Source organism: Rattus norvegicus, chromosome 19, assembly GCF_036323735.1.
Source record: "Rattus norvegicus strain BN/NHsdMcwi chromosome 19, GRCr8, whole genome shotgun sequence".
In the NCBI taxonomy this organism is placed as follows: domain Eukaryota; kingdom Metazoa; phylum Chordata; class Mammalia; order Rodentia; family Muridae; genus Rattus; species Rattus norvegicus.
Genome location: NC_086037.1, coordinates 14,918,360 through 14,944,138, shown reverse-complemented (window position 1 = coordinate 14,944,138; position 25,779 = coordinate 14,918,360). Strand labels below are relative to the sequence as shown.

At 42.8% G+C, this 25,779-nt stretch overlaps 2 protein-coding genes across 4 annotated transcripts; one reads left to right on the top strand and one right to left on the bottom strand.

Moving 5' to 3' along the window:
* Nucleotides 1–25,697, bottom strand: LOC134483143 (disks large homolog 5-like). Of its 2 annotated transcripts, XM_063278387.1 has the most exons (5): nt 24,989–25,697; nt 4,424–4,529; nt 3,221–3,380; nt 1,879–2,022; nt 1–1,246 (listed from the first exon to the last, which is right to left on the bottom strand). In XM_063278387.1, exons 1-5 carry the CDS (start codon nt 25,007–25,009, stop codon nt 1,066–1,068), a joined length of 612 nt encoding a protein of 203 aa, XP_063134457.1. In that variant the 5' UTR covers nt 25,010–25,697; the 3' UTR covers nt 1–1,065. The 2 variants fall into 2 exon arrangements, with proteins under 2 accessions (XP_063134457.1, XP_063134458.1); XM_063278388.1 differs by lacking the exon at nt 1,879–2,022.
* Nucleotides 21,118–25,779, top strand: LOC134483142 (uncharacterized). Of its 2 annotated transcripts, none has more exons than XM_063278385.1 (6): nt 21,118–21,265; nt 22,445–22,604; nt 23,784–23,927; nt 24,561–24,727; nt 25,450–25,555; nt 25,673–25,779. In XM_063278385.1, the coding sequence occupies exons 1-5, from the start codon at nt 21,139–21,141 to the stop codon at nt 25,512–25,514; spliced, it is 663 nt and encodes a 220-aa protein (XP_063134455.1). In that variant the 5' UTR covers nt 21,118–21,138; the 3' UTR covers nt 25,515–25,555; nt 25,673–25,779. The 2 variants fall into 2 exon arrangements, with proteins under 2 accessions (XP_063134455.1, XP_063134456.1); XM_063278386.1 differs by having other exon boundaries at nt 21,152–21,265; nt 22,419–22,604.

The window sequence follows — 25,779 nt, the reverse complement described above, 5'->3', positions numbered from 1 at the left end:
ATGAGAAGAATACATGACAGCATGGATACAGTATGTCAGTGATTACATCATAAAGTGTGTGTCCATAAAAAAAGTCACATTATCCACACAAAAGACACTATCACCCTGTGTACCCCTTGGTGGCTTTGAATTCCCTATTTACCCATGCTGCCTGGTCCATGCAAAGATCCATATCCAGCTGTCAGTTCTAAGTCTACAGGAGGGGAAAGGACCCTTGAATAAGATGGTCTTAAGAGTCAAGAGTTTCAAATCAATTTTTATTCATAAGGAGTACAATTTACAAAAAACAGGAATAAAATGAATACCTAAAATGGTATAAAATGAAAAACAGTAACAAGAATATATAACTATGAAATAACAAAAAGAAAACTTCAATGAAAATCATAACCAAAAACATTTCTTAACAGCATTTTCTTAATGAACATTTAGAAACACAGTTGTAGTGCTGTTTCTCCTCTAGGACGTGAGATGTCAAGGCAGTCCCCTCAGTTGTCTCTCAAATGGTGTTGTCGGTATGAGAGAGGAGAAAGACCTCAACCAGACAGGCTGGCATACGGATACATAAATGTAGGGTCTCTATACATTGAGGAAATTATCTGAGAAGAAGAATATTCACCCACAAAAAGTCTTTGACTGTGAGGATTGTCGTCACAGGGAACTCCTGAGAGAGAAACTCATTCTTCAGGGGGCTGTCTTCCTGGGATCCGTCCTATTCCATGTCTCCTGCAGTTCCTGAGACCTGGGAGAAGAAGGCAGCTATTAAGACACGGATGTGGTGGGGACCCGCATACCAGCTGTCAAGTTGCTGCCTTCAGTCATGTGATATGTTATTCCTCTGTCACCATTTCTGGACTGCAGTTTCAAAAAGGGCAGAGAAGTATAATTGCCCATAATTCAGTTTCTGAAGAGTGGTTAACATCCCAGAATACTTGTGCATAGACAGAGCAATGAATAACTCTATCACATGAGGTGGGTGACTGACTGGGTGTGGGGAGATTAGAAAGGTGATAGGGGAAGCAAAGATGTATCCAATAGGCAAATGGTATCAGACATTGTTAATCTGACTCAGCTGCTTGTTCCTACCACATTTTGCTGGGTCTGGAGGTTGCTGGTCTTCTCCTGTTCGTCTTCATCATTCGGGTTCAACTCAAACAAATATCGCTGTAACTCCTTGCACTCCTGCTTCAATGTGACCAACTTCTTCTTCATACATGCCTGGTCCATCAGGAGCTGGCTGTGCAGGTTGCTGGAAACACACTCTGCATAGTAAGATTCTGAAGCCTCTTCCTCCCATTCCAACTGCCAAATCCCACAAACTCCACCAGGACCCAGATTCCCATAAAGACTTCGTAGAATACATCTCCATACATGTAAGGCTGCTGCACAAACAGCAAACGGCCAATCCAGGGAAGAATAAATTGTTTCTGTGACCCAAGCACCAATAAGAGTCCATGTCTCTCCAAAAGAACAAGGGATCTACAACTATCCATGAAAGCCCAATGCATCGGGGCAACATCAATTAGTAGGCAGTAAACAACCACAAGAGGACAGTAGAACCAAGGGAGGTCATGCTAACCATGTGGTCCACACATTCAGCTTTGTTAAACCTGGTATGACCCCAGAGGCCCAGGTCGGCCTAATAACACTCTGATGCCTGAATCAGTATAGATCTATCCAGAGCCTTCTAAAGATGCATAGACACTGTGGTGAGAAGTCACAGTCTCTTATGGAACTGAAACTGAGTCCAAAAGACCCACGGCACAGTGATATTTAAACAGCAGAAGACATGGACCCAGAGCTGCAGGCTCTCCAGTCCAGAACAAAGAGAGGCAGCAATGGATATTCCACAAGTGATGGGCCCTTCTGACCAGTACTTACAGATAGAAGTTAATCTCCTTCTTGAGTTCCTGAAATTTCTCACGATGTTCAATGTTCTTTGTGTCTAAGTTGTGCAGTAATGACATGACCTGTTTCTCCTTTATCTTCAAGTTTTCATAAAATGGATTTGGCCTGAAGTACGGGCTGGCCCCAGGAAGATAGAACCCAATGAACATCGAGGTTTAGGATTATATGAACTCAGGCTGTGTCCTGTACTACCCCAGCCCTAGAAGGACACTTTCTGAATTCTACATATTTGGATCTTCTTCAGCTTCAGAAACTTGGAATTGTGTGCCCAGGATAACAGAAGCTAAGCACCCAGATAAAGGGTTCCCTGGCTCACTTTTTTCAATCAGGAGGGCTGGATCTGCATTCAAACCTGTTATGCTGTCAAGAGCCTAGGCCACAGAGCTTACCCAACCACACACACACACACACACACACACACACACACACACACACACACACTTCCAGAAACCTCTGATTTCATTTTTCCTGTTTTGACAAGTGGAATGCTACAAGCCGAATAACTAATATTCTAGAGGCAGACAGTACACATAATTCTGGAGATGAGACCAGATATTGCCACAAACTTATAATCTGCCCAAGGCATACAAATGTATAGACAAATGTGACCACACAGGCAAAGAACTGTGCTGTTGAAAGTGGGGCTTCCAAAATAAAGCACTCACACCTCCATGAAACTATTATACAGGTAAATCCTGAGGTCAAAAAACAGACCCCTAAATTCCAAGGGTGGAGGGACACAGAAACATATAAAAGTTGTGCATATGCATGCAGACCTGTGCACACACAGACACACAAACTGGGACACACCCACAAGAAAAGGAAAGTAAACAGACTCAGAGAATGAGAAAGAGAGACAAATATGGAAAGAGCACAATGAGAATCAGTAGAAATGTATGCACCATTACTGTCTCGGAATTTAAGGCACAGAGACAAGAAGGAACAGGCCTGAGCCTCAGGACTTCTAGTTAAGCATTGATATGAACACTGTGGGACCTGTCACCTAAGGGTGCTGCCATGAGATGATAGCATTCAGTCACCTTCCTAGCAAGTACAAACACTCTCCATAAACTCACAGCACCTAAAACCTTGCAAAGCTACCACCTGTCAAGGGCTTTCCAATTGTACACTGGGAACTCATGCCCAAGTGACTTTATCCCTGAAATCTTCACTCAGATCACAAGTTCAGATTTTCAACAGGTGGAATCAGAGGGTCCATTTCCAAACTCACTCCTCAGTAAGGGTCAGGTTCTGCATCTCCTCTCTATGGGAGATGAGGTTTAGAACAAGGTCGTTTTCTTGGAGCAATGCATACCTCTTGCTCATGGATCCACCTGTCACATAAAGGAGGCGATCTGTCAGCTCATTTCTCTCCTTGGTAGTTAGCTCCAGTTCTCTATTCAGCCTCTCCTCTTCCTCATTGGCCTGCACCTTGTTTTGGACATTTTCAGGGGATGACGTCTGTCTGCAGGCCTCTGTAAGTAGAAGAATACAAGTGAACCCGCATGGGGCGAATGCATAGAGCATACACAGACCACAGTGTCGCCCAAACAGGAGAACATGCTTGGAAGCCAGTGTCACTGCAAGGAGTTTGGTCTATGTGTAAGAGGCATCCTAAGTGGATCACAGTTCCCCCACTACTATATACAGACCAAGAGATGTGAGCAGCCAGGTGTTCCCTATGCCCAACCACACAGGCTTACAAGTACCAGAAAGATGCCTTCTCCAGGATTATTATCAGGTACGCAGGCTACAACCTGGTTTCAGAAGTCAGATCATCAATTCAGCATCCACAATGACTTGATTGATCAGGGATACTCAGATATCCTACACTGTTACTCTAGTCCAATGACTTTGCATTAAAAAGTCATATAGGGGGAGGACATGGTCAACAGACTTATTAATTCCCCCTACAGAAATGACAAATGCCCCAGAAGTGCCAATAGGTTACAAGCTCTTTCTCTACCTGCTCCGTATAGTTGGCTACTGTAGAAAAATATCTGCCACACAGAACCTCTAATATATGAAGGTAAGATTGGCCCCGTCAGCCAGAGGTAGTCAAAGGAGTTCTAAGAATATAAGGTCATGGCCAGGAGCACAGTTCTCTCCCTCTTACTACTGTCAGATAGTCACTGAATTTAAAGAAGCAATGAAAGTGAAGTACATTGATGCCCTGTTTAATTCAGAAAAGTTATACCCTCCATGACTACTTATGGTGTTATTATATCAATTTAACATACAGAATGCACTGTAAAAGTAAAGACTAGAAGTTCACCCAATAATAGCATAGGCACTGCCATATCCTCCATGTGGTTATGGAGAAACTAATGATGTGAAAACCTTGACTTTCAGGAATTGTGATAATCATGGAATTCAATATCTGTGGAGATGTTCCAGTGGTTGTGGCCCATTACTAAAAAGGCCAGCGGAAGACCCCCACACACACCCCTGACAGGAAGCTCAACATACACTGCCCAGAACTTACTCCACATTCCCCATGTCCTGTGTCCATCATTACCTTTAGGTTTCGTTTGCTTCACTCTAGACTCTTCTCTATCAACATCAGCTCTCCCAAAGCGCCTACAAAGACGGGCAAACATGTCTGTGGATATATCCTTTGGACACTAAGAGAAAAAGTAGGGAATTGGTTGTCACAACCGTACTGGTGACATCACAGGGATTCCAAGGTCTCTCTAGGAGACAATAGAATGTCCACGAAGGGACGGCTGATGTCACGGAGAACAGACTTTGCCTCCTTGCTAATGTTCTCCCTGTACTGAGCAAAAGCTGATGGACCCTTTTCAGGAGACTTCCTTGTGGCATAGCCACTGAGCACCACATGCTTCCAAAGCCAAATTTGGCTCTAGGCTTGATTGGAAAAACCTAAGTCATTGCTATGTATCTAAATGAGTGCTTCCTCCCCAATCCCTGCACAGAAATGTTTCATCCTACCTCAAATTCTCCTCAGTCAGCAATATTACCCATTAAAGATTACTGAGAAATCACACCAGTTCCTATAAGTAGCCAAAGAGGTCTCCTGTCTCATCATGTGCAGGTGCATGAAATCACACCCAGAAATAGCCTGTAGGGTAGGTTGCAATGTGGGTGTGTGTTATAGGTACAACCTGAAGCTTTGTGCTTAACATTTGACAGTTGCCACCAGATTCCTTAGGAGAAAGAATTGCATTCATTATGGTCCTGGCAACAATGTGGTGGTCTGTTAGCAGAGGAAACTGAAATATTGGATCCACCAGTGAATGCACCCTCAGGCTGAGTGTGGGGCTCTCCTCTTTGCACTTAAGTTACCAAAGTAGAATTGCTTACAGGCCTCTCTAAGCTATAACGTGTGATTTCATCTGAAAAATAAAATAGTCAGCAGATGTGGGGGGGGGGGATGCAGCCAAAGGAGTAGGACAAGCCTAGAGACATAACTCAGTGGACAGAGTAAGAAACAAGCATCTTTACTCCTGTTTCATGGATTACCCCACAAAACTCAAACGCATCTATCCTACTAAAAAAAAAAAATACAGTTATTTTATTGAATGCATACACTAATACTGTTTACAGTATTAGTAGCAAAGCTCAGATTTTGGGGGCAGATCCATGACTTGAACTATCTTCCTGACAACATATAAAGCAATAAATAAATAAATAAATAAATAAGAAAAAAAACACAAAAATAAAAAACACAAAAAGCACAAGCCTCTCATGTGAAGTTACAGAAGAGTGATCCAGTGGTCCCTTCTGACCAGGCCATTTTAGCTATGACAGTGCATAGTGACCCTTAATTTGATGGGTCCTATATACAGCTTTGTGCAATATTGTCATTTTAACAAACCTCATCCAGAACATACATAACGACACAGGATATGATTGCCATGTCCTTGCTGTGTATCAAGTTATTTTTCTGTGTCCTTGATTGTCAGGCATATTACAGCAACAATCTGAGATGGCTGGTAGACTTGGAAGAAAGTGGATATGAAAGATCCCCGTTTGATATCAGTACAGCCATTTCTTACGAATGAGAATCTTTTAAGCTGGCCCTCGTTTAGCCCCTACACATTAGACAATAGAACAGAAAGTACAGAAAGCACATTCCCACCCACTCTCTAGGAAGCTGCCTGACCATAAGAACAGAGGGTATAGAACATATTTACTGCAGGGCAATTACAAGACAGGAAACATCTCTGGGAAGCTGACTGACCACTATAGAAGTGAGATGTCCTTGGTACTGAATGCAGCTGTGCTATAGCCTGACATAGCTATAGCCTTGTCCTGGGAACTCCAGAAGAGAAACACCTGCCAAGACAGATATCCTTGGTCCTTGTCCTGGGAACCCCAGGATAAGAAAACATATATCAAGTCAGACGTCCTTCATACTGAAATAGCTGCATTGATGTGGTTAAGACCTTATCCCAGGAATTCCAGGATGAGAAACATCTGCCTAGTTATCCTTGGCACCGAAATACCTGAGGTAATGAAATTGTGTAATCTTAACTGACTATTTAAGCTGTACATTTCTGTTGTTCGAGGCTCCTCACATCCCTCCTGTGTGTGGACCATGTCGGGCCCCAGTGCATTGGTATCCCAAAGTAAACCTCTTGTTTTTACATCAAGACTGAGTCCTGTGTGTTCATGGGGTGGTGATTGTCCTCAGGACTGGAGCGAGAGTCTCCTCTGTCTGAGGGTCTTTCAGATAAAGCTACAGTTGTGGGTTACACACCTCAGCTCTCATTGGCTAATGCTGTCCTCACAGTCCTTGGAGGCCCCTTTGTAAGACTACCTGTTGGAAAGTGGAAGCAGCTTTATTTGAGCTCAAAGTGAACCTGACGAGCAACTTAGAGAACAAGATGGGGTAATTGAGAACCTGTCTAAAACCAGCACAGAAACCCACCCTCCATTCAAAGCATCATCTACCAATTCTTGAATTTTTACCATTCTCTGCCAACCAGTCTTTCATTCAGGAAAGGTAGAAAAGAACTGGAAATGATCTTTGTATTCTAAGGACATCGATCTGTCTTTCCTTAGGTCCACGTTAAGAACAAATGAAATGGGTATCACCATCTGAACAACTTAGTATCACCTACTCAGCATTTCTAGCCTAATACTGTGCCTATGGCAATCTCAAGCTTCCCTGAGTGTTGCTGCCCTAGCAAGAAGAATGAAGAACTGAGGTCAAACCCCAGTGAACCTTTCAAGGGGTTAGAAGAAAGCCATCAGAGATACTGCACTTCTTTGTCCTTAGATTAAATCAAGATGATACAACGTGAATCTATTGGGCTATTCAACCACACATCTTCCTCACAACCCCACCTATCTGAGTTCATTGCTTGGCAGAATTCATGCCCCACCATCCTAGATATTTCTTGATTCATTGCTGCCAAGGGCCAGGTTTCCTGAGTTTTGTTTTTTATAGAATTGGGTGTAGTCAATCATAGTTGCCCTCTGTAAGAAATGACAAATATCTATAATAACTGACCACACTGTACTTGTGTATACAAGTACAGTAGTGGAAAATTCAGCATAACTGAGGAGTGGGAAATCACCCCTGTGTCCTGGCCTTTCTCTGCCCATATCACAGCTCACAGGCGGCTGGGGCAAACCTTGAGTTCCTCTGTAGAAACAGAGTGACGTTGAATGGACACTGAGCAGGCAGAGCAACACAGCTGAGGCAACTCAATTCCAGCAACAAATGCATTATGTGTTTCCCATCTTAACAGCTCCTTTTGAGGACTTGTCCCCACACCTAGCTTAAACACAGCAATTTTCATACATGCCCGCCTGCTATTTCATATTGTTGCTGTAATACGCCTCCACATCATAGATTTCAAAAAAGAAAGAAAATAAACCTGACACTGAGAAGGGTGATGCTTGTCAACATCTAGTGCATTGGGGGCCCAGGTACGGTCACAAATAACCAGGACACAGAGGATGCAGAGCAAAGGCAGATGCAACTGCATGCAGCTGCAAGTTTATTAACCCTTATATAGGCATGAATATGGATTACCTAACTTTCCCTTTTGGCAAGATATAATAAGATCGTTATTCCCATGATACCAGGAACGACTGAGGCAAGACTAGGCAAAGAAGTGAGACTAAGCAAAGGCTTCTCCTTAAAATATCTGTATAGCAAATCACCCCTCTTCCTAGTATCACAATATACTTGTCATAACCCAGAGAGCATGAGAGCCGCTTCCACAAAAAACAGACACAATACAGCATAGTGTAAGGTAAAGTGAGAAAAACATTTTCTTCTCAAGGGCAGCGTTCCAGCCCCTGCTTGCATCTCTCAGCCGTCTTTCCTTGATCCTGTCTGGGAAGTGTCTCTCAGTGACTCCTCAATTTCTCTCTTTGTCCTTTTGTTTTAAAAGTAACACTTTCTATAACATAGCTAAATGTCCTTGAAGGGGTTTAATCATGCAAAAAGAAAGCAATATAATATATAATGTATGCAACCTTTAATGAGTGTATCTATTTTCTTAGGGGTATTTTTCAGATACCTTCCCAGATCTGGATTTAACTTTGGTAATTGTTATCTGTCTACAAAATCAACAATATCGAATAAATATTCCAGTGTTCTGGCGTAAAGTCCTCGGGAGTAAGAACTAATGATTTTGGAATTTGCTCGGTTTCTATTCTTATGTCCCTCATTTCATTTCTGATTTTTAATTCATGTATTGTCTCTCTTGTGCATTGTTAGTTTGAGGAAGGGGTTGTCTCTCTTGTGGATCTTCTCAAAAAAAAAAAGAGGAAGAAAAGAAAAAGACAGCTCTTGCTTTCCTTGACTTTGCATTTTTCTCTTTGTTTCTAAAGGCTTGATTTCAACCCTGAGTTTATTGCCCTTCATCAGATCCTACCAGACTCTCTATGGGATGAGGTTTTGCCTCCTCTTGGTAACAGCAGCATGGAATAAATGAAGCTTCTGCTGATCTCTGTTGTGCTGTTGCACATCACAATCTCACCGAAAACCATGCATAGCCTGGTTTATGCTCTATTAAAGCGGCCCACTATTTCAGTGTTCCCTGCAAGGTGCCATGGAACGGTAGTAACATAATTCTGCATGCACATCGAAAGGTTTCTCCACGGTCTTCTGGGTCATTTGATAATAATTTATAGTGAGTTCATGGATGAACACACATACACACATACACACACACTTTACTGACATGGTGCAAATTCTTTGCACACCAAAAATAAAGTGAGCGTTACTGAAAATGCACCAATAATGGAATCGATGCAGGGAGCTGTGGGGAAGCTGGGGCTTAGAGTTACTTAAAAGACTGGATGCAGATTCTCCTTCTATTGGAGGAGAAACTTGATAGACAATGTGGTTCTTTATTTTCTTTCTCTAGAGCACACAGGACTAGGGTGGCAGCTAGGGCTTTGAGCATGTTTGGCAAGTACTGTAGCACTGAATTAAATCCTAGGGCTGGAACCCTATTAATCATCGACAACAATTACAGGGCAGGCTGGATGACGACACTCAGCTGACAATGTGGACATCTCAAGACAGTCACTGGACAATGGCTGACACACTTGTCTGAAGACTGGAAATGTTTCTCGATCTTGGAGAGGAAAGAAGGACCCTCCAACTACACTGTCCTCTAAGGAAGTTTATTCAGGTGAGGGATGACAGGGACTGTTTTGTCTCACGTCACACATGTCAGTAGAAAATATCCTAGGTATTGGATGCCGCTGTTAGCATTAACAGAACAAAGCACATAGTGTTGGGAAGGATAATAAATTATGAGTAGGATTAGAAAACCCCAAGCCTCTTCCAGGTTCTAGGAGAGCAAAAAAAAAAAAAAAATACCACGAAATACAGCATTAATGGGATAGTTTGGTTAAATCTAGTTACTAGTTTCTATTGTGATACCTATTGTCAGTGCCTGTGCCGACAGTGTGTGAATATCAGGTGTAGGTTTGTGGGGTTGAAAGAAAACACGTACACGGTTCACCCCTTTTTAGCGAGTGCCACCAAGGCTTTACTGAGATCTCCTTATATACCAGAGGCAAAAGCCGTGGAAAAACAACAAGGCAGGTGAAAATCCCCAACCAGGAAAATAGGACAAGTCTGTGTGGTGAAAGTTCCAGCCCAATCAGGGGCATAAACAGCTTCTTATAAACAAGAAGCAGGAAAGCTCAGTGGGGAGGAAGGGTGCCATGGAAAATCCCAGCCCCAAATCAGGGGCTAAGAGCAGCTGTCAAAGGTGTAAACAATTTCTTCCTATAGCAGGCTGAAAGGCTCAGCGAGGGGGGAGGGAAACACCAAGGTAGGGCCCAACAGGAGCCTTCACTGGTGGCTCTAATGTTTCACTTTCCTCTACCAACTGGCCTCCACACTGTTTCTAGCACCATAATGATTTCAAGTCTTCCTCCTAAGGAATTTTGTGGCAACCGTTGAATGCTAAGCACAAGGCTTCATGGGTGTTCCCCTAACACACACCCATGTTGCAACCTTCCATGCAGGCTATTTCTTGATGTGATTTCAAGCACCTGTACATAATAAGACAGGAGAACATTTTGACTGCATATTCAAACTGGTATTATTTCTCAGGAATTTTTAATGGCTAATATTGGTGAAGGAGGATAATTTGAGTTAGGATGAGACATTTTTGGGCAGGATTTGGAAGGAAACATTCATTTAGATGCATAGGAATTACTAAGGTTTTTATAATCAACCCTTGAGGAAAATTTGGATTTGGAAGCAGGAGGTGCTCAGTGGCTCTGCCCCGGGAAAGTCTCCTGGAAAGGACACCTCAGCTTATGCTCAGTACAGGGAGAACATTAGCAGGGAGGGAAAGTCTGTTCCCCATGACATCTGCTGTCCCTTCTTGGACATTCTATTATCTCCTAGAGAGTTCTTGGCGTCCTCTGCTATGTCACCAATGTTGTAGTGACAACCAGTGCCCTAGTTTGTCTCAGTCTGAGTCTGGCAGATACATCCTAAGACATGTTTTCCAGTCTTAGAAGTGTTTTGGGAGGGGGGAATGTCGATTGTGGAGAGACTAGGGTGAAGGAGTCTGACCTTTCGTCTCACAGAAATGATGGACAAAGAAAGTGGTTCTGGGGAATGTGGAGTAAGTTCTGGGCAGTGTCTTTTGAGCTTTCTGTGGAGGCGTGGGGGAGGGATGGTGGGGGTCCTGCAAGCTTAAGCTGACCTTTCTAGCAATTGGCCACAACAACTGGAGCATCTGCAAAGGAATTGAATTTCCATGAATATCACAATTCCTGAACGTCATGGATTTCAGAACATTAATTTTCCCATCCCCAAAGAAAGGATATGGTAAGGCCAATGGTACTATTCTGTGAACTTCTGGCCTTTACTTTTAAAGTTGATTGGTGGCTTGTTTTTTGTTGGTTTATTTATTTATTTAGTTGGTAATATTATTTATTGCCAAAGTCAAACATCTGGGTTACATCCTGGGACCCACATGACAGAAGGAGAGAAATGGCTCCTGAACGTTGTTTGGTCATGTGCTGCGCACACACACACACACACACACACAGACACTCATACTCATACTCTCACTCATACACACAAACTTTAAAGCAATAGTAATTTTTCTTAGTGTCTGATATAATTGGTTCTAATACAAAGACATCCTGAGTGTAGTTACTATATAATTAAATAGTACTCATGCTCTCAGGCAAAGAGTTTAAAGTTTATAGGTACCTAATAAACTAGCATTGGGACATATAAAGAACATTTAAATGTTCAGCAGAAATACAAAGAACAACTAATTTAATTTGTTAAAAGTGAAAGCTTATACAATTCTGAAGGTTTTTATACTGGTTTTATTATACATGTAACTATGAAAAGAAAACATACATACTTGATCAATGAAATGAGGAAGAGTGATTTAATGAACAGAAAAATGGATGGTACTTCAAAATTTCCATGATTACATATTATCTATTTAATTCCCTCCACAATAGCAAGAAACGGACATTATTATTTATGCGACATTACAGATACATAAACTGAGAAAATATTGTTTGGCCTGATTTTCTGAGCTTTTTAAAGGTTTAGTTAATTGACAGAGCTGTGGTTTAAAATTAGGGTCCATATTCTTCTGTTTTAAATGTGTGACACTTTTCTCTTTTTTTCTCCATCTTTTAAATTGGGTATTTCTTATTTATATTTCAATTGTTATTACATTTCTGGGTTTCCAGGCAAACATCCCCCTAACCCCTACCCCTCCCCTTCTCTATTGGTGTCCCCTCCCCATCCTCCTCCCATTGCCACCCTCCCCCCAACAAGCCCCTTCACTGGGGGTTCACTCTTGGCAGGACCAAGGGCTTCCCTTTTATTTCTAGTGGGTGCTGCTCTCCCTGCTCCCTGGGAAGTGGATGGGGGGAAGGCCCGGGCCTGAGGTCAGTTGGAACTGGGGAAAGGCAAAGGGACTCCTAGGTGAGAATGCCAAACCACCACTGCTGCTGCAGCCACCATGGAGAAGCCCTTGTTCCCGCTGCAGGGAGGAGAGTCTGGTGCCCACAAGATGGCTGAAGGGGAGCTGAGAGTGGACAGCTTCATCACCTGCCTGCTGGAGGTATGAGGATATCGTCCGGGAAAAATTGTGCAGATGACTGAAGCAGAAGTCCGAGGGCTGTGTATCACGTCTTGTGAAATCTTTCTTAGCCAGCCAACAGCTGTGAACACAGGTTTCTTTTGGAGAGCAGGCCTGTGCAGGCCCAGAACCTAGGTGGCACAGTTCAAGCTACCCTTTTTCCATGGGCAATCTCAGATCATATTCAGAAAGTATTTCTTGGGCTAAAGAGATGGCTTAGTGGTTAAGAGCACTGACAGCTCTTCCAGAGGTCCTGAGTTCAAATCCCAGCAACCACATGGTGGCTCACAACCATCTGTAATGAGATCTGATGCCCTCTTCTGGTGTGTCTGAAGACAGTCACGGTGTACTTGTATATAATAAATAAATAAATAAATCTTTAAAAAAAAGAGTATTTCTTCCAGGTGATGGATTTCCAATTTATGGAATTGAACTAACTTACTGATGGTGGAAGTGACACAGAGAGTTAAAGTACAGAAGGAATAATCCAGAATGTCCACCAACAGTTGCTGTCACACCAGGACTTTTAAAAGCTCAGCTGCTAGAGAAGCAATGTAGTCTTTGGTTATTCTCAAGCTTAGGTATTCTAGTCATTATAAGCTGACCATGACACAAAAAGAATCATCTATATCAAAATAGAGAATAGTAACTAGATTCACACCACACTATCACATTACTACTGTATTTGAGGTGCTCAGTTAATATCTAAGAACCTGGAAGAGGCCTGGGTCTTGCTACACATACTCATAATTTATGTCCCCATTGTCAGCTGAGATTCTTCATGCAGCCTGGGGTCAAGGAGGTCATCCCACAAAGCACAAAACACTCATCTCAGATAAACATGTATAGTTTATTGAATCCAAAGTATCCATGAATTTCAGGACACAATTAAATGTTGAAACCTAAGGATAATAGATAGAGAAGAGAATTAAGATTTCTAGTTCATAGATCCAGTAAACACCTTCAACAAATCATAGCAGCAAACTTCTATAAGGTAAAGAAAGAAAAGGCCATAAAGGTACAACAAGCCTACAGAACATCAAACTAATTGTACCAGAAAAATTCCTCCATTCACATAATAATTAAAACGCTAAATGCACAGATCAAGAAAGAACATTAAAAGGGGTAAGGTATAAATATCTAGTAACAAATAAATTCAGACGTATCTGAATTACACCAGACTTCTCAACAGAGATTCTAAAAGTCAGAAAATCTTGGGCAGATGTAATACAGACACAGGCTCCTATATCCAGCATAATCCTCAATCACCATAAAAGGAGGAACCAGGATATTTCATGACAAAACCAAATTTAAACAACTCTTTTATGTAAGAAAGCACAACAGAGGCTAATAGGAGGAAAACTCCAAGACAATGAACTAAACTATACCCAAGAAAAACCAAGAAATTAATCTTCTCTCAATAATTTAAAAAAAGAGAAGCACACAAACATAATTTCACCTATAACCAGAAAAAGAAGAGAATGCCGCAATCATTGGCTTTAATATCTGAACAGATCTTCTTTCCCTAATCCCCAAGCTCCCAGGGGCCAAACTGCCAGCCAAAGTGTATGCAAGGATGCTCTATGGTTCAAGGTGAGGCCTGTAGCCCCACCAAAGGCAGATCCTAGAGGTGTGAGGTGGGAATGGATATGTGTGGGTGGGGGAGCACTGTCACATAGGCAAAGCTGAGCAGAAACGGGATGTAAGGTTTGATGAGGGGAGTGTGGAAAGCAGGACAACAGTTGAAATGTAAATAAATAAAATAACCGATTAATAAAAAATAGCCAAAAATAAAATAACAAGTGAAAAGGTAAATGAAAATTAAACCAAACCAACCAACCAAACAAACAAAAACCCCTGTAGTGTATTGGCCTAATTCTGCTTGTATTTTAATGCTAATTTGTGGAACTCAGGAGTGGTTAACCCCAAATAACTGACTGCTCCCAGTTAACTGTGATTATAAAGGAGCCAACAGCCAACAGCTGCACAGCAGAGAGATGGGGGAGGGGAGCTTTGAGGGCTTTGCTAGAGAGGATCATGAGGAGGGAAGAAGGAAGAAGAAGCTGCCAGAGAATAAAGGAAGAACGAGTGTGATGGAGAGGAGAGAGGAAGAGGACACCAGCTATGGTTAAGGGAGAGTAGAGCCTGGTCCTGAGGGCTGTCCAAGGGGAACAAAGAGCAGCCAAGATGCTACACAGTCAGTAAGAGCAGCTCTCAGGCGAGCAGAGATCAGCAGAGAACCCAAACCAACAAGCTACGCAAGCATAACTCCATCCAAACTCCCTCTCAATATCCCCTGTCCTCCATGGGTCAGGCCTCAGCATGTGTCCTGCGTCAGCACATGTGTCTGTCTCAGCTGACATCATTCTGCCCATCAGCCCGAGTCCAAGGAAACAGTGAGAAACTACACAGCCCACCAGAAGGGTTTTTGCTGTGGTTCTATGAAGTCCCAACAAATGCAGCTCAACTACAGAATGCAAGGCAGACCAATGCATGTGTGTCCTTAGTGCAGAACCCTTCATCACGTGTCCTTAGTGCAGAACCCTTCATCACGTGTCCTTTCACATGCGTGCTTTAGCAGAACATCCTTTTACCTGCGTATGCCTCAGTGAAACATTCCTTCACACATCTGCCTTAGCCTTTCAACTGTGTCCACTTCAGGGAACCACTCCTTCAGGTGTAGAATTTCTCAAGATTAGCAAACCGCATACAGAATATTCAGAACAAAACAAGGTGTGTGGTCAGCATGTCCTTGAGCCAAGTCCCTTCTCCTTGTCAGTGACAGCAGGCATGTTACAGCAACAATATGAAATGGCTGGCAGGCATGGAACAAAATGGCAAAGCTATTCTGGGGGATGTCACACCGTACCAGCCAGCAGCTCAACTGAATTTTTAAGTTTTGATGTTACAAGTGAATATACTTGACCTTCAAACACTGAGAGAGCCCATTATAACATGAACTATATAAACTAGGCCAAGACCGCCTCTAGGGCAAAGGCCCTCAGCCTGTGGGTCGTGACCCACACAGGGTCTCCTATCGGATAGTTTACACTACAATAAAGATTCATTACAGTAGCAAATTTACAGTTGTGAAGTAGCGACAAAATAATTTTGTAGTTGGGGTCACCACAGCATGAGGAACTATTCTAAAGGGTTGAGGCCATAGGAAGGTTGAGAAACACTGCTCTAGGAAATTATGTTTTCTTTCTCTTTCATATTTTTCAGACAGAATCTCAAACTGTAGCTGAGATTGGCTTGGCTTGGAACACGTGTGTAGTTCATGCTGGCATCAGACTTATGGCAATTCTCCTGCTTCAGTCTCCTACTCAGGAGCCTACCAGGGTGAGATCACAACCACGGGTAATGTGATTGCTGTTCTTGGTTGTCAACTTGAGTGTACCTGGAATTAACTAATGCCAAATGGCTTGACGCCCTGTGAGGGGGATCTCTCTCTCTCTCTCTCTCTCTCTCTCTCTCTCTCTCTCTCTCTCCTTCCTTCTTTCTGTTTTCCTCTCTTCAACCCCCTCCTCTTGGTCCTCCTCCTCTTCTTTGTTTTTTTTGAGACAGGGTTTCCCTGTGTAGCTCTGGCTGTCCTGGAATTCATTTTGTAGACCAGGCTGGCCTTGAACTCAGAGATCCACCTGCCTCTACCTCCTGGATGCTGAGGCTAAAGGCATAAGCACCATTGGATTTTTTTTTTCTTAATTAAATTTTCTGAAGCAAGAAGACCTACTTGTAATCCAAATCTTGGAGATCAGAAGATAAATCTTTAATTCAGATCTTTTGAGATGGAAAGGCCCACTTCTAATCTGGACCACACCTTCTTTTTTCTTTTTATTTTTTTCATCTTTATTAACTTGAGAATTTCTTATTTACATTTCGATTGTTATTCCCCTTCCCGATTTCCAGGCCAACATCCCTCAACCCTTTCCCCTCCTCTTCTATTTGGGTGTTCCCCTCCCCATCCTTCCCCCATAGCGACCTCCCCCCCACAATCATGTTCACTGGGGGTTCAGTCTTGGCAGGACCAAGGGTTTCCCCTTCCGCTGGTGCTCTTACTAGGCTATGCATTGCTACGTATGCAGTTGGAGTCCAGGGTCAGTCCACGTATAGTCTTTGGGTAGTGGCTTAGTCCCTGGAAGTTCTGGTTGGTTGGAATTGTTGTTCATATGGGGTCTTAAACCCCTTCAAGCTCTTCCAGTCCTTTCTCTGATTACTTCAACGGGGGCCCCGTTCTCAGTTCAGTGGTTTAATGATGGCATTCAGCTACGTATTTGCCGTATTCTGGCTGTGTCTCTCAGGAGAGATCTACATCCAGTTCCTGTCGGCTTGCACTTCTTTGCTTCATCCATCCTATCTAATATCTGTATAGGTATGGGCCACATGTGGGGCAGGCTCTGAATGGGTGTTCCTTCTGCCTCTGTTCTAAACTTTGCCTCCCTATTCCCGGCCAAGGGTATTCTTGTTCCCCTTTTAAAGAAGGAGTGAAGCATCTGCATTTTGGTCATCCTTCTTGAGTTTCATGTGTTCTGTGCATCTAGGGTAATTCGAGCATTTGGGCTAATATCCACTTATCAATGAGTGCATACCATGTGTGTTTTTCTGTGATTGGGTTAGCTCACTCAGGATGATATTTTCCAGTTCCATCCATTTGCCTATGAATTTCATAAAGTCATTGGTTTTGATAGCTGAGTAATATTCCATTGTGTAGATGTACCACATTTTCTGTATCCATTCCTCTGTTGAAGGGCATCTGGGTTCTTTCCAGCTTCTGGCTATTATAAATAAGGGTGCTATGAACATAGTGGAGCATGTGTCTTTGTTATATTTTGGGGCATCTTTTGGGTATATGCCCAAGAGTGGTATAGCTGGATCCTCAGGTAGTTCAATGTCCAATTTTCTGAGGAATCTCCAGACTGATTTCCAGAATGGTTGTATCAGTCTGCAATTCCACCAACAATGGAGGAGTTTTCCTCTTTCTCTACATCCTTGCCAGGATCTGCTGTCACCTGAGTTTTTGATCTTAGCCATTCTGACTGGTGTGAGGTGAAATCTCAGGGTTGTTTTGATTTGCATTTCCCTTGTGACTAAAGATGTTGAGCATTTCTTTCAGTGTTTCTCAGCCATTCGGCATTCCTCAGCTGTGAATTCTTTGTTTAGCTCTTAGCCCCATTTTTTAAATAGTGTTATTTGTCTCCCTGAGGTCTAACTTCTTGAGTTCTTTGTATATTTTGGATATAAGGCCTCTATCTGTTGTAGGATTGGTAAAGATCTTTACCCAATCCGTTGGTTGTTGTTTGGACCACACCTTCTGCTGGCTCATATCAAGGACATGGAAAAAGGAAGTTTGCTTTATTAATTTTCCTTCTTCTTCAGGATTCCTGCATGTACTGAAGACCAGCTGAAATATCCAGCCTTATGGACAAAACCGTTGAGGTCCTGGAGTTGCCCCATAAACCACACAAACTCTGACCTCACTTAGACAGGGATGGTTTATTGAATGCCCACCCTAAGACTGATCATCAGAGACGTAGCTGAGAATTTGTCACGTTAGGACCCTGGATATTTTTCTATGTCAGTTTATAAAGACTAAAATGTGAGCTCATAGGCAGGTGCTGGAAGGGCTGTCTGGTTGTCAGCCCTGACTCAAGTCATTTTAGACAACAAAGGTTCATACTGACTTTTTATCTGTTTAAAGATTTATTTATTTATATATAAGTATACTGTAGCTGTCTGCAGACACAGCAGAAGAGGGCATCAGGTCTCATTACAGATGGTTGTGAGCCACCACGTGGTTGCTGGGATTTGAACTCAGGACCTCTGGAAGAGCAGTCAGTGCTCTTAACCATGGAGCCATCTCTGCAGCCCTCATATTGACCTTTAATTTTATTGGTTCTACATGAAGCTTATAATTATGAAATTTAAGATTAAGAAACCTCACAACATAAAGAACTTCCTTCCAGTGGTTCGGGAATGGGTGGGTGGGGGAGCACCCTCGAGGAGGCTGGGGAAGGGGGTGGAATGCAGGGTTATTGTAGGGGAAACTGGAAAGGGGGTTAACATTTGAAATGCAAATAAACAAAATAACCAATAAAAAAAACATACACAAGTTATGTGATCATTCCTGACCCTGCTCTGAGTTAAATTATTTTCAGACAACCATGACAGGCAGACATATTACAGCAAGAATATGAACTATCTGGCAGGCATGGAACAAAATGGCTACAGCTATGCTAGGGGGATTGGCTTCAACAGGGGCAACTACTGTGTTTTAGACCTTCCATTCCTTGTTGAATTAGCTGTACCACAGCCTATAAACCATTCTAATAAATTTTCTTTCTCTATATACAGTCATTCTAGGAGGGATGATTGGTTATGCATTGTTAAATGTAGTACTGATCACGAAACCCCATCACTTCCACAGCAATATGCAAGTGTAAGTAAGTTACTGAACAATTGAACAGAAATTAAAATTTACTGCATTTATTGCGTGTGTCAGAAGGCATAGGGAACACCTGGCTGCTTATATCTCTTGGTCTCTATAGAGTAGTGGGAGAACTGAGACCCACTGAGGAGGTCTCTTAAGCGAAGACCAAACTCCTTGCAGTGACACTGGATTCCAGGCTTGTTGTCCTGTTTAGGCCTCACTGTGGTCTATGTACAGTCTATGCATTCTCCCCATGCAGGTTCACATGGACTGAACTCAGAAAGCTGGGGTTGGCAGAAAGATGCATGGTTAAATAGCCCACCAGGTTCACATTGTATCAGCTTGATTTAATCTAAGGACAAAGAAGTGGAGTTTCTTTGATGGCTTTCTTCTAAACCCTTGAAAGGATCACTGGGGTTTGACCTCAGTACTTCATACTTCTTGCTGGGTCAGCGAAACTCAAGGAAGCTTGAGATTGCCATAGGCACAGAATTATGCTAGATATACTGAGTAGATGATACTAAGATGTTCAGATGGTCATACCCATTTGCATGAGTTCTTAATGTGCACCTAAGGAAAGAGAGATCAAGGTCTTCAGAATAGGAAGATCATTTCCAGTTCTTTTCTACAATTCCAGTCTGAAAGACTGGTAGGGAGAGAATGGTAGATAATCAAGAATTCATAGATGATGCTTTGAAGGAAGTGTGGGTTTCTGTGCTGGTTTAGACAGGGTCTCAAGTATCCCATGTTGCCCTCTTCCTACCTGGAGAGGTTCACTTTGAGCTCAGATAAACCTGCTTCTACTTTCCAGTAGACAGTCTTACAAGAGTGGCCTCCAGGGACTGTGAGGACAGCATTAGCCTTTGACAGTTGAGGTGTTTAACCCACAACTATAGTTTTAGCCACTTTGTTCCATGTCTACCAGCTATTTCAGATTGTTGCTGTCTATGGCTGACAATCACAGACACAGAAAAATAACCTGATAGAGAGCAAGGACATGGTGATCACATCCTTTCCTGTTCTGTATGTTCTGGATGAGGCTTGTTAAAATTCCAATAATGCAGAAAGCTTTATATAGGACCCATCACATTAAGCATCACTGTGCACTGTTCTATCTAAAATGGCCTAATCAGAACTGACCACCAGATCACACTTCCTGCAATCCTCATATGAGAAGCTTGAGCTTTTTGTTTTGACTCTTTTCTTTCTTTCTTATTTTTTGCTGTATAAGTTGAGAGGAAGATATTTGGGGCCATGGATCTGCCCCCAAAATCTGGGGTATGGATCTGATCAATCAGTGTTGGTGTGTGAACTCAATACAGTATCCATTTTTTACTGTGACAGATGCTTTTGTGTTTGTGGAGAAGCCCATGACCCAGAGCACAAGTGCTGGGTCCTTGCTGTATCCACGTAGTGATGTGTATAGCCTCGTCCTACACCTTTATGTGCACCCCCTATATCTCTTGACTATTTTATTTTTCTGATAGAAGCTCAGCTTCTGATAGAAGGCCTGTCAGCAGTGCTCCTTTGGCGACATTGGCACAGAAAGGAGAACCCCACAAGCAGCATGAGGTTCCCTTCATTGGTGGCTCCAATATTGCACTTTTGTCTGCCAACTGGTCTCCACACTGTTCCCAGCACCATAAAGACATCAACTCTTTCAACTAAGGAATTTTCTGGCAATTGTCAATTGCAAAGCACATGACTTCATGAGTGTTCCCCTAACACACACCCATGTTATAACCTACCATGCAGACTATTTCTTGATGTGATTTAAAGCACTCGTACATAATGAGACAGGAGAACTTTTGACTGCATATTCAAGCTGGTATGAAATCTCAGGAAGTTTTAATGGCTAACATTGGTGAATGAGGACAATTTGAGTTAGGATGAGACATTTTGGGGCAAGATATGGAAGGAAACATTCATTTAGATGCATAGGAATTACTAAGGTTTTTATAATCAAGCCTTGAGGAAAATTTGGCTTTGGAAGCAGGAGATGCTCAGTGACTCTGCCCAGGAAAGTCTCCTGGAAAGGGCACCTCTGCTTATGCTCAGTACAGGGAGAACATTAGCAGGAGGCAAAGTCTGCTCCCCATGACATCAGCTGTCCCTTCTTGGACATTCTATTGTCTCCTAGAGAGTTCTGGCATCCTCTGTGATGTCACCAGTGTTGTAGTGACAACCAGAGCCCTAGTTTCTCTCAGTCTGAGTCTGGCGGTTACACCCTAAGACATGTTTTCCCGTCTTCGCAAGTGTTTTGGGAGGGGGAACGTCGATTGTGGAGAGACTAGAGTGAAGGAGTCTGGCCTTTCGTCTCAAAGTAATGATGGACAAAGACAGCACTTCTGGGGAATGTTGAGTAAGTTCTGGGCAGTGTATTTTGAGCTTCCTACCAGGGGGGCTGCAGGCTTAAGCTGACCTTTCTAGCAATGGGCCACAACAACTGGAGCATCTGAAAAGGAATTGAATTTCCATGAATATCACAATTCCTTAAAGTCAAGGATTTCAAACTTTAGTTTCCCCATCCCCACTGGGAGGATATGGTAAGGCCAATGCTATTATACTGTGAACCTCTGGTCTTTACTTTTCAGTGCATTTGTTCTGTTACATTGATATAATAACACCATCAGTATTCATGGAGGGTCCACCTTTTCTGAGTTTAGACAGGGCAGCAATGTATTTCACTCTCATTGCTTCTTTAAATACAGTGGGTATCTGACAGTAGTAACAGGGAGAGATTGTGCTCCAGGCAATAACCTTATGTTCTTAGACCATCTCTGATTTCTTCTAACTGGCAGGGTCATCGTTAGCTTTATATATTAGAGGTTGTATGTTACAAAAATTTTTTTTCAATACCAAAACTATTTGGAACGTGTAGACCAAGATTCAGCCTGTAACCTATTCGCACTTCTGGGGCATTTGGTATTTCACATAGGGACACTGATAAGTCTGTTGAACATATCCTCCCTGGAAATGCGTTTTAAATCCATGATTCTAAAATACCAAAAGTATTTGGAACATGTGGATCAAGATTCAGCCTGTAACCTATTGGAACTTCTCGGGCATTTGGTATTTCAAATAGGGGAACTGATAAGTCTGTTGACCATGTCCTCCATGGAAATGTGTTTTTAATCCAAAGTTGTTGGCCTAGAGTATCAGGGTAGGACATCTGAGTGTCTCCAATCACTCAAGTCTTGTGGATGGTGAATTTATCATCTGAGTTCTGAAACCACAGGGGTGAGGGTCCTGAAACCAAGCTGTACCCTGTTCAGCTGATAATAATCCTGGAGAAGCCATCTCCGTGGTCCATGTAAGCACCTGATGTCCGGAATAGGGAACACCTGGATGCTTACATCTCTTGGTCTCTATAGAGTAGTGGGAGAACTGAGATCCACTGAGGAGGCCTCTTAAGCATAGACCAATCGCCTAGCAGTGACACTGGGTTCCAGGCTTGTTCTCCTGTTTAGGCCTAACTGTGGTCTATGTACACTCTATGCATTCTCCCCATGCAGGTTCACTTGTGTTCGTCTACCTACAGACGCTGGGAGAGAAACATCATCCCCTGGCACTGAACTAAGCGAGAATCAGGCCAAGAAGGAAAAGGAGAGGCTGATTAAAGAGCTGCAGCTCATTACCGAGGAGAGAAATGACCTGAGAGATCGCCTGAGGTTTCTAACAGAGAGATCCAAGAAGAACAGGTATGAATCGCTCCAAATGCTCTTGTTTCATTCCTGGGTCTGCAAGGTCACCTTCATCTTATCCTATTAAGGTTTTGGGTTCTAGAAAGCTGTGCCTCCCTAACCACCCTGTGCTAAACCTCACCTCCCATATAGAGGAGATTCAGAACCTTGACCCTTCCTGAGGAGCGAAATGGAAAATGGACTCATCTGCTTCCATTTATTGAAAAGCAGAACTTGTGGTCTGAATGAAGAATTCGGGGATAATGTCAGGGAGAGTGAGTGTCTAGTGTGCATTTGCAAAGCCCTTGACTGATGGTGGCTTTGCAAGATTGTAATTGCAGTGAGTTTATGGTGAGTCTCTGTACTTGCTAGGCAGGGGACTCAGTGCTGGAAGATCCACGCAGCAGCCTGAGGGGCCTGGTACCAAACTGTTCATCTCAATGCTTGACTAGAAGGTCTCAGGCTCAGGCCTGTTTGTTATTGTCTGTGTGTCTTGCCCTCTGAGACAGCAATGGTGGATGCATTTCTCCTGGTTTTCACAATACTCTCTGTTTCCATATTTCTCTTTCTCTTTCTCTGACTCTGTTTTTGCATTTCTCTTTTTTGTGGGTATTTCTCAGTCTGTGAGTCTGTATGTGCATACATCCAAATGCATATGGACAACTTTTATATGTTTATATTTCCCCCCACACTTGGAATCTAGGGGTCTATGTCTTGGCCTGAGTATTTACCTGTAACACTTTCATGGTGATGTGAATGCTTTGTTCTGGGAGCCCCACTGTCAACAGCACAGTTCTTTGTCTCTGTGACCATGATTGTCTGTTTATTTGTATTCCTTGTGCAGATTATAATTTTGTGTTGATATATGGTCTGTTATCGGGACAGGAAAAAAGAAATCACCGGTTTCTGGGTGTGTTGGGTGGGGGAGCATGGAGAGGTGTGGCCTAGGCTCTTGATAGCTTAACTGGCTTGACTGCAGATTTCCTCTTGATTGAACAAAGGGAGCCAGGGAACCCTCCATCTGGATGCTGAGATTCTGGTGTCCTGGACACAGAAAAACAGGTTTCTGAAGCTGAAGAAGATCCAATATGTAGAATTCAGAAGGTGTCCTTCCAGGACTGGGGTAGTACAGGACCCACCATGAGCTCATATATTCCTAAATGCTGATGTTCATTGGATTCTATCATTTGGGGCCAGGCCACACTTCAGGCCAAATCCATATTATGAAGACCTGGAGAGAATGGAGGAGGCGGTCATGTCAATTCTGCACAACTTAGAGATGGAGAACACTGAAATCCATGAGAACAACCATAAGCTGAAGAAGGAGATTATCTTCTCTAGGTAAGTTCTGGTCAGAAAGGCTATCACCTGTGGAATGGCCATTTCTGACTTTCTTTTTCTGGATTGGATGGTCTTCAGCTCTGGTTCTATCTCTTGTGCTGTTTACACATCAGTGTGCCAGGGTCATTAGGACTCAGTTTTCAGTTCCATAAAAGACTGTTACTCATCCCAGGATTGTCTAGGCATCTTCAGAAGGCTCTAGATAGAACAGCACTGATTGAAGTCAGCAGAAGGTTATTAGGCTGACCTGGACCTATGGTGTCATACCAGGTTTTACAATACTCAGTGTGTGGACCACATGGTTAGTATGACCTTCTCTTGGTTCTACTGACCTCCTTTGAGGGTGTTGGCCCACTACTAATTGATGTTGCCCCCATGCATTGGGCTTTCATGGATAGTTGTAGATCCATGTTCTTTTTGAGAGATGTGGACACTAATTGGTGCTCAGGCCAAACAAATAATTTATTCTTCCCGGAATTTGCTCTTTGTGGTTTGTGCAGCAGCCTTATATGTATCGAAATGAATTCTATTAAGTCTTCATGGGTATCTGGGTCCTGGTGGAGTTAGTGGCACTCGGGAGTGGGAATGGGAGAAAGGGGCAGCATGATCTTACTATGCAGACTGTATTTCCAGAAACCTGCTCAGCCAGCTCCTGATGGAGAACACATGCAGGAAGAAGTTGGTCCCACTGAAGCAGGAGAGCAAGGAGGTACATCTTGATTGTGCACTGAACCAGAAATATTTGGTTGACTTCAACAAGAAAGATAAAGACCAGCAACGTCCAGACCCAGCATCATCTGGTAGGGTTGAGCAGCTGTGTTAGCTTAAAAATATCTGATAAAGTTTGCCAATTTGATACATCTTTGCTCTCTCCTACCACCTTTCTAATTTATACTCACAACCAGCCAACCACCTCATGTAATGGAATTGTTCATTGCTCTGCCTATGCACAAGTATTCTGGGAAGCCAACCACTTTTCAGAAACTGAATTATTTTGCAAGTATATTTGTCTGCTCGTTTTGAAGCTGCAGTATAGAAATGGTGACAGATTAATAACATACCTCATTATTGCATATCCACATGATAGATTGGATGCTCTGTAGAGTTTTGAACAAGTTCTTGGTTCTTTGACAAATGACACTCTGTGGTCATGTGACTTCTTGTGTAGGAAGCACCTTTGCGGGATAAGAACAAAGTGCAAATGTCAAATTAGAACTTGTCATTGGTTTTAACCTTGGTGACATATGGACGTCTCCTTTCATTCTGCAACCCAATGAGGTCTCTTCCCATTGCCCTGTACTTGGTTTGCACTGGTATAAGTCTGGGTCCCATATTGGCAGCCCACATTACTTTGAGGATCTCTGGAGATTTTGCCCTTCCCAAAGAGTTAGCAACAATGATATCAGTTAAAAGGTCCATGTTGACTGTCCAATAGAACTGAGATGGTAGAAGGCAGCCTTCTGACAGCTGCCTTGCATTTCACCACCAAATCAGTGTCTGAAAAACTGCCTTCCTCTCCCAGGTCTCAGAAAGTGCAAGAGAGCTGGAATTGGACACACACCAGTAAGAGAGCTTCCTGAAGAATAAATTGTTTTCTCAGGAGTCCCTGATGACAAACATCCTGAATGGTAACAAATTTTTTGGATGAGTATTCTTCCTCAGAGTTAATTTGTCATTGCCTAGAGACCCTAAATTTATATAACACTAAGCCAGCCTGACTGATTGAGGTCTTACTTTCTTCTCAGAAAACAGCACTTGAGAGACAACTTGGGGGACCTCCTTTCATTATGTGTGCAAGAGGAGAAACAGCAATACATCTGTGCTTCTAAATGTTCGTTAAGAATGTGCTGTG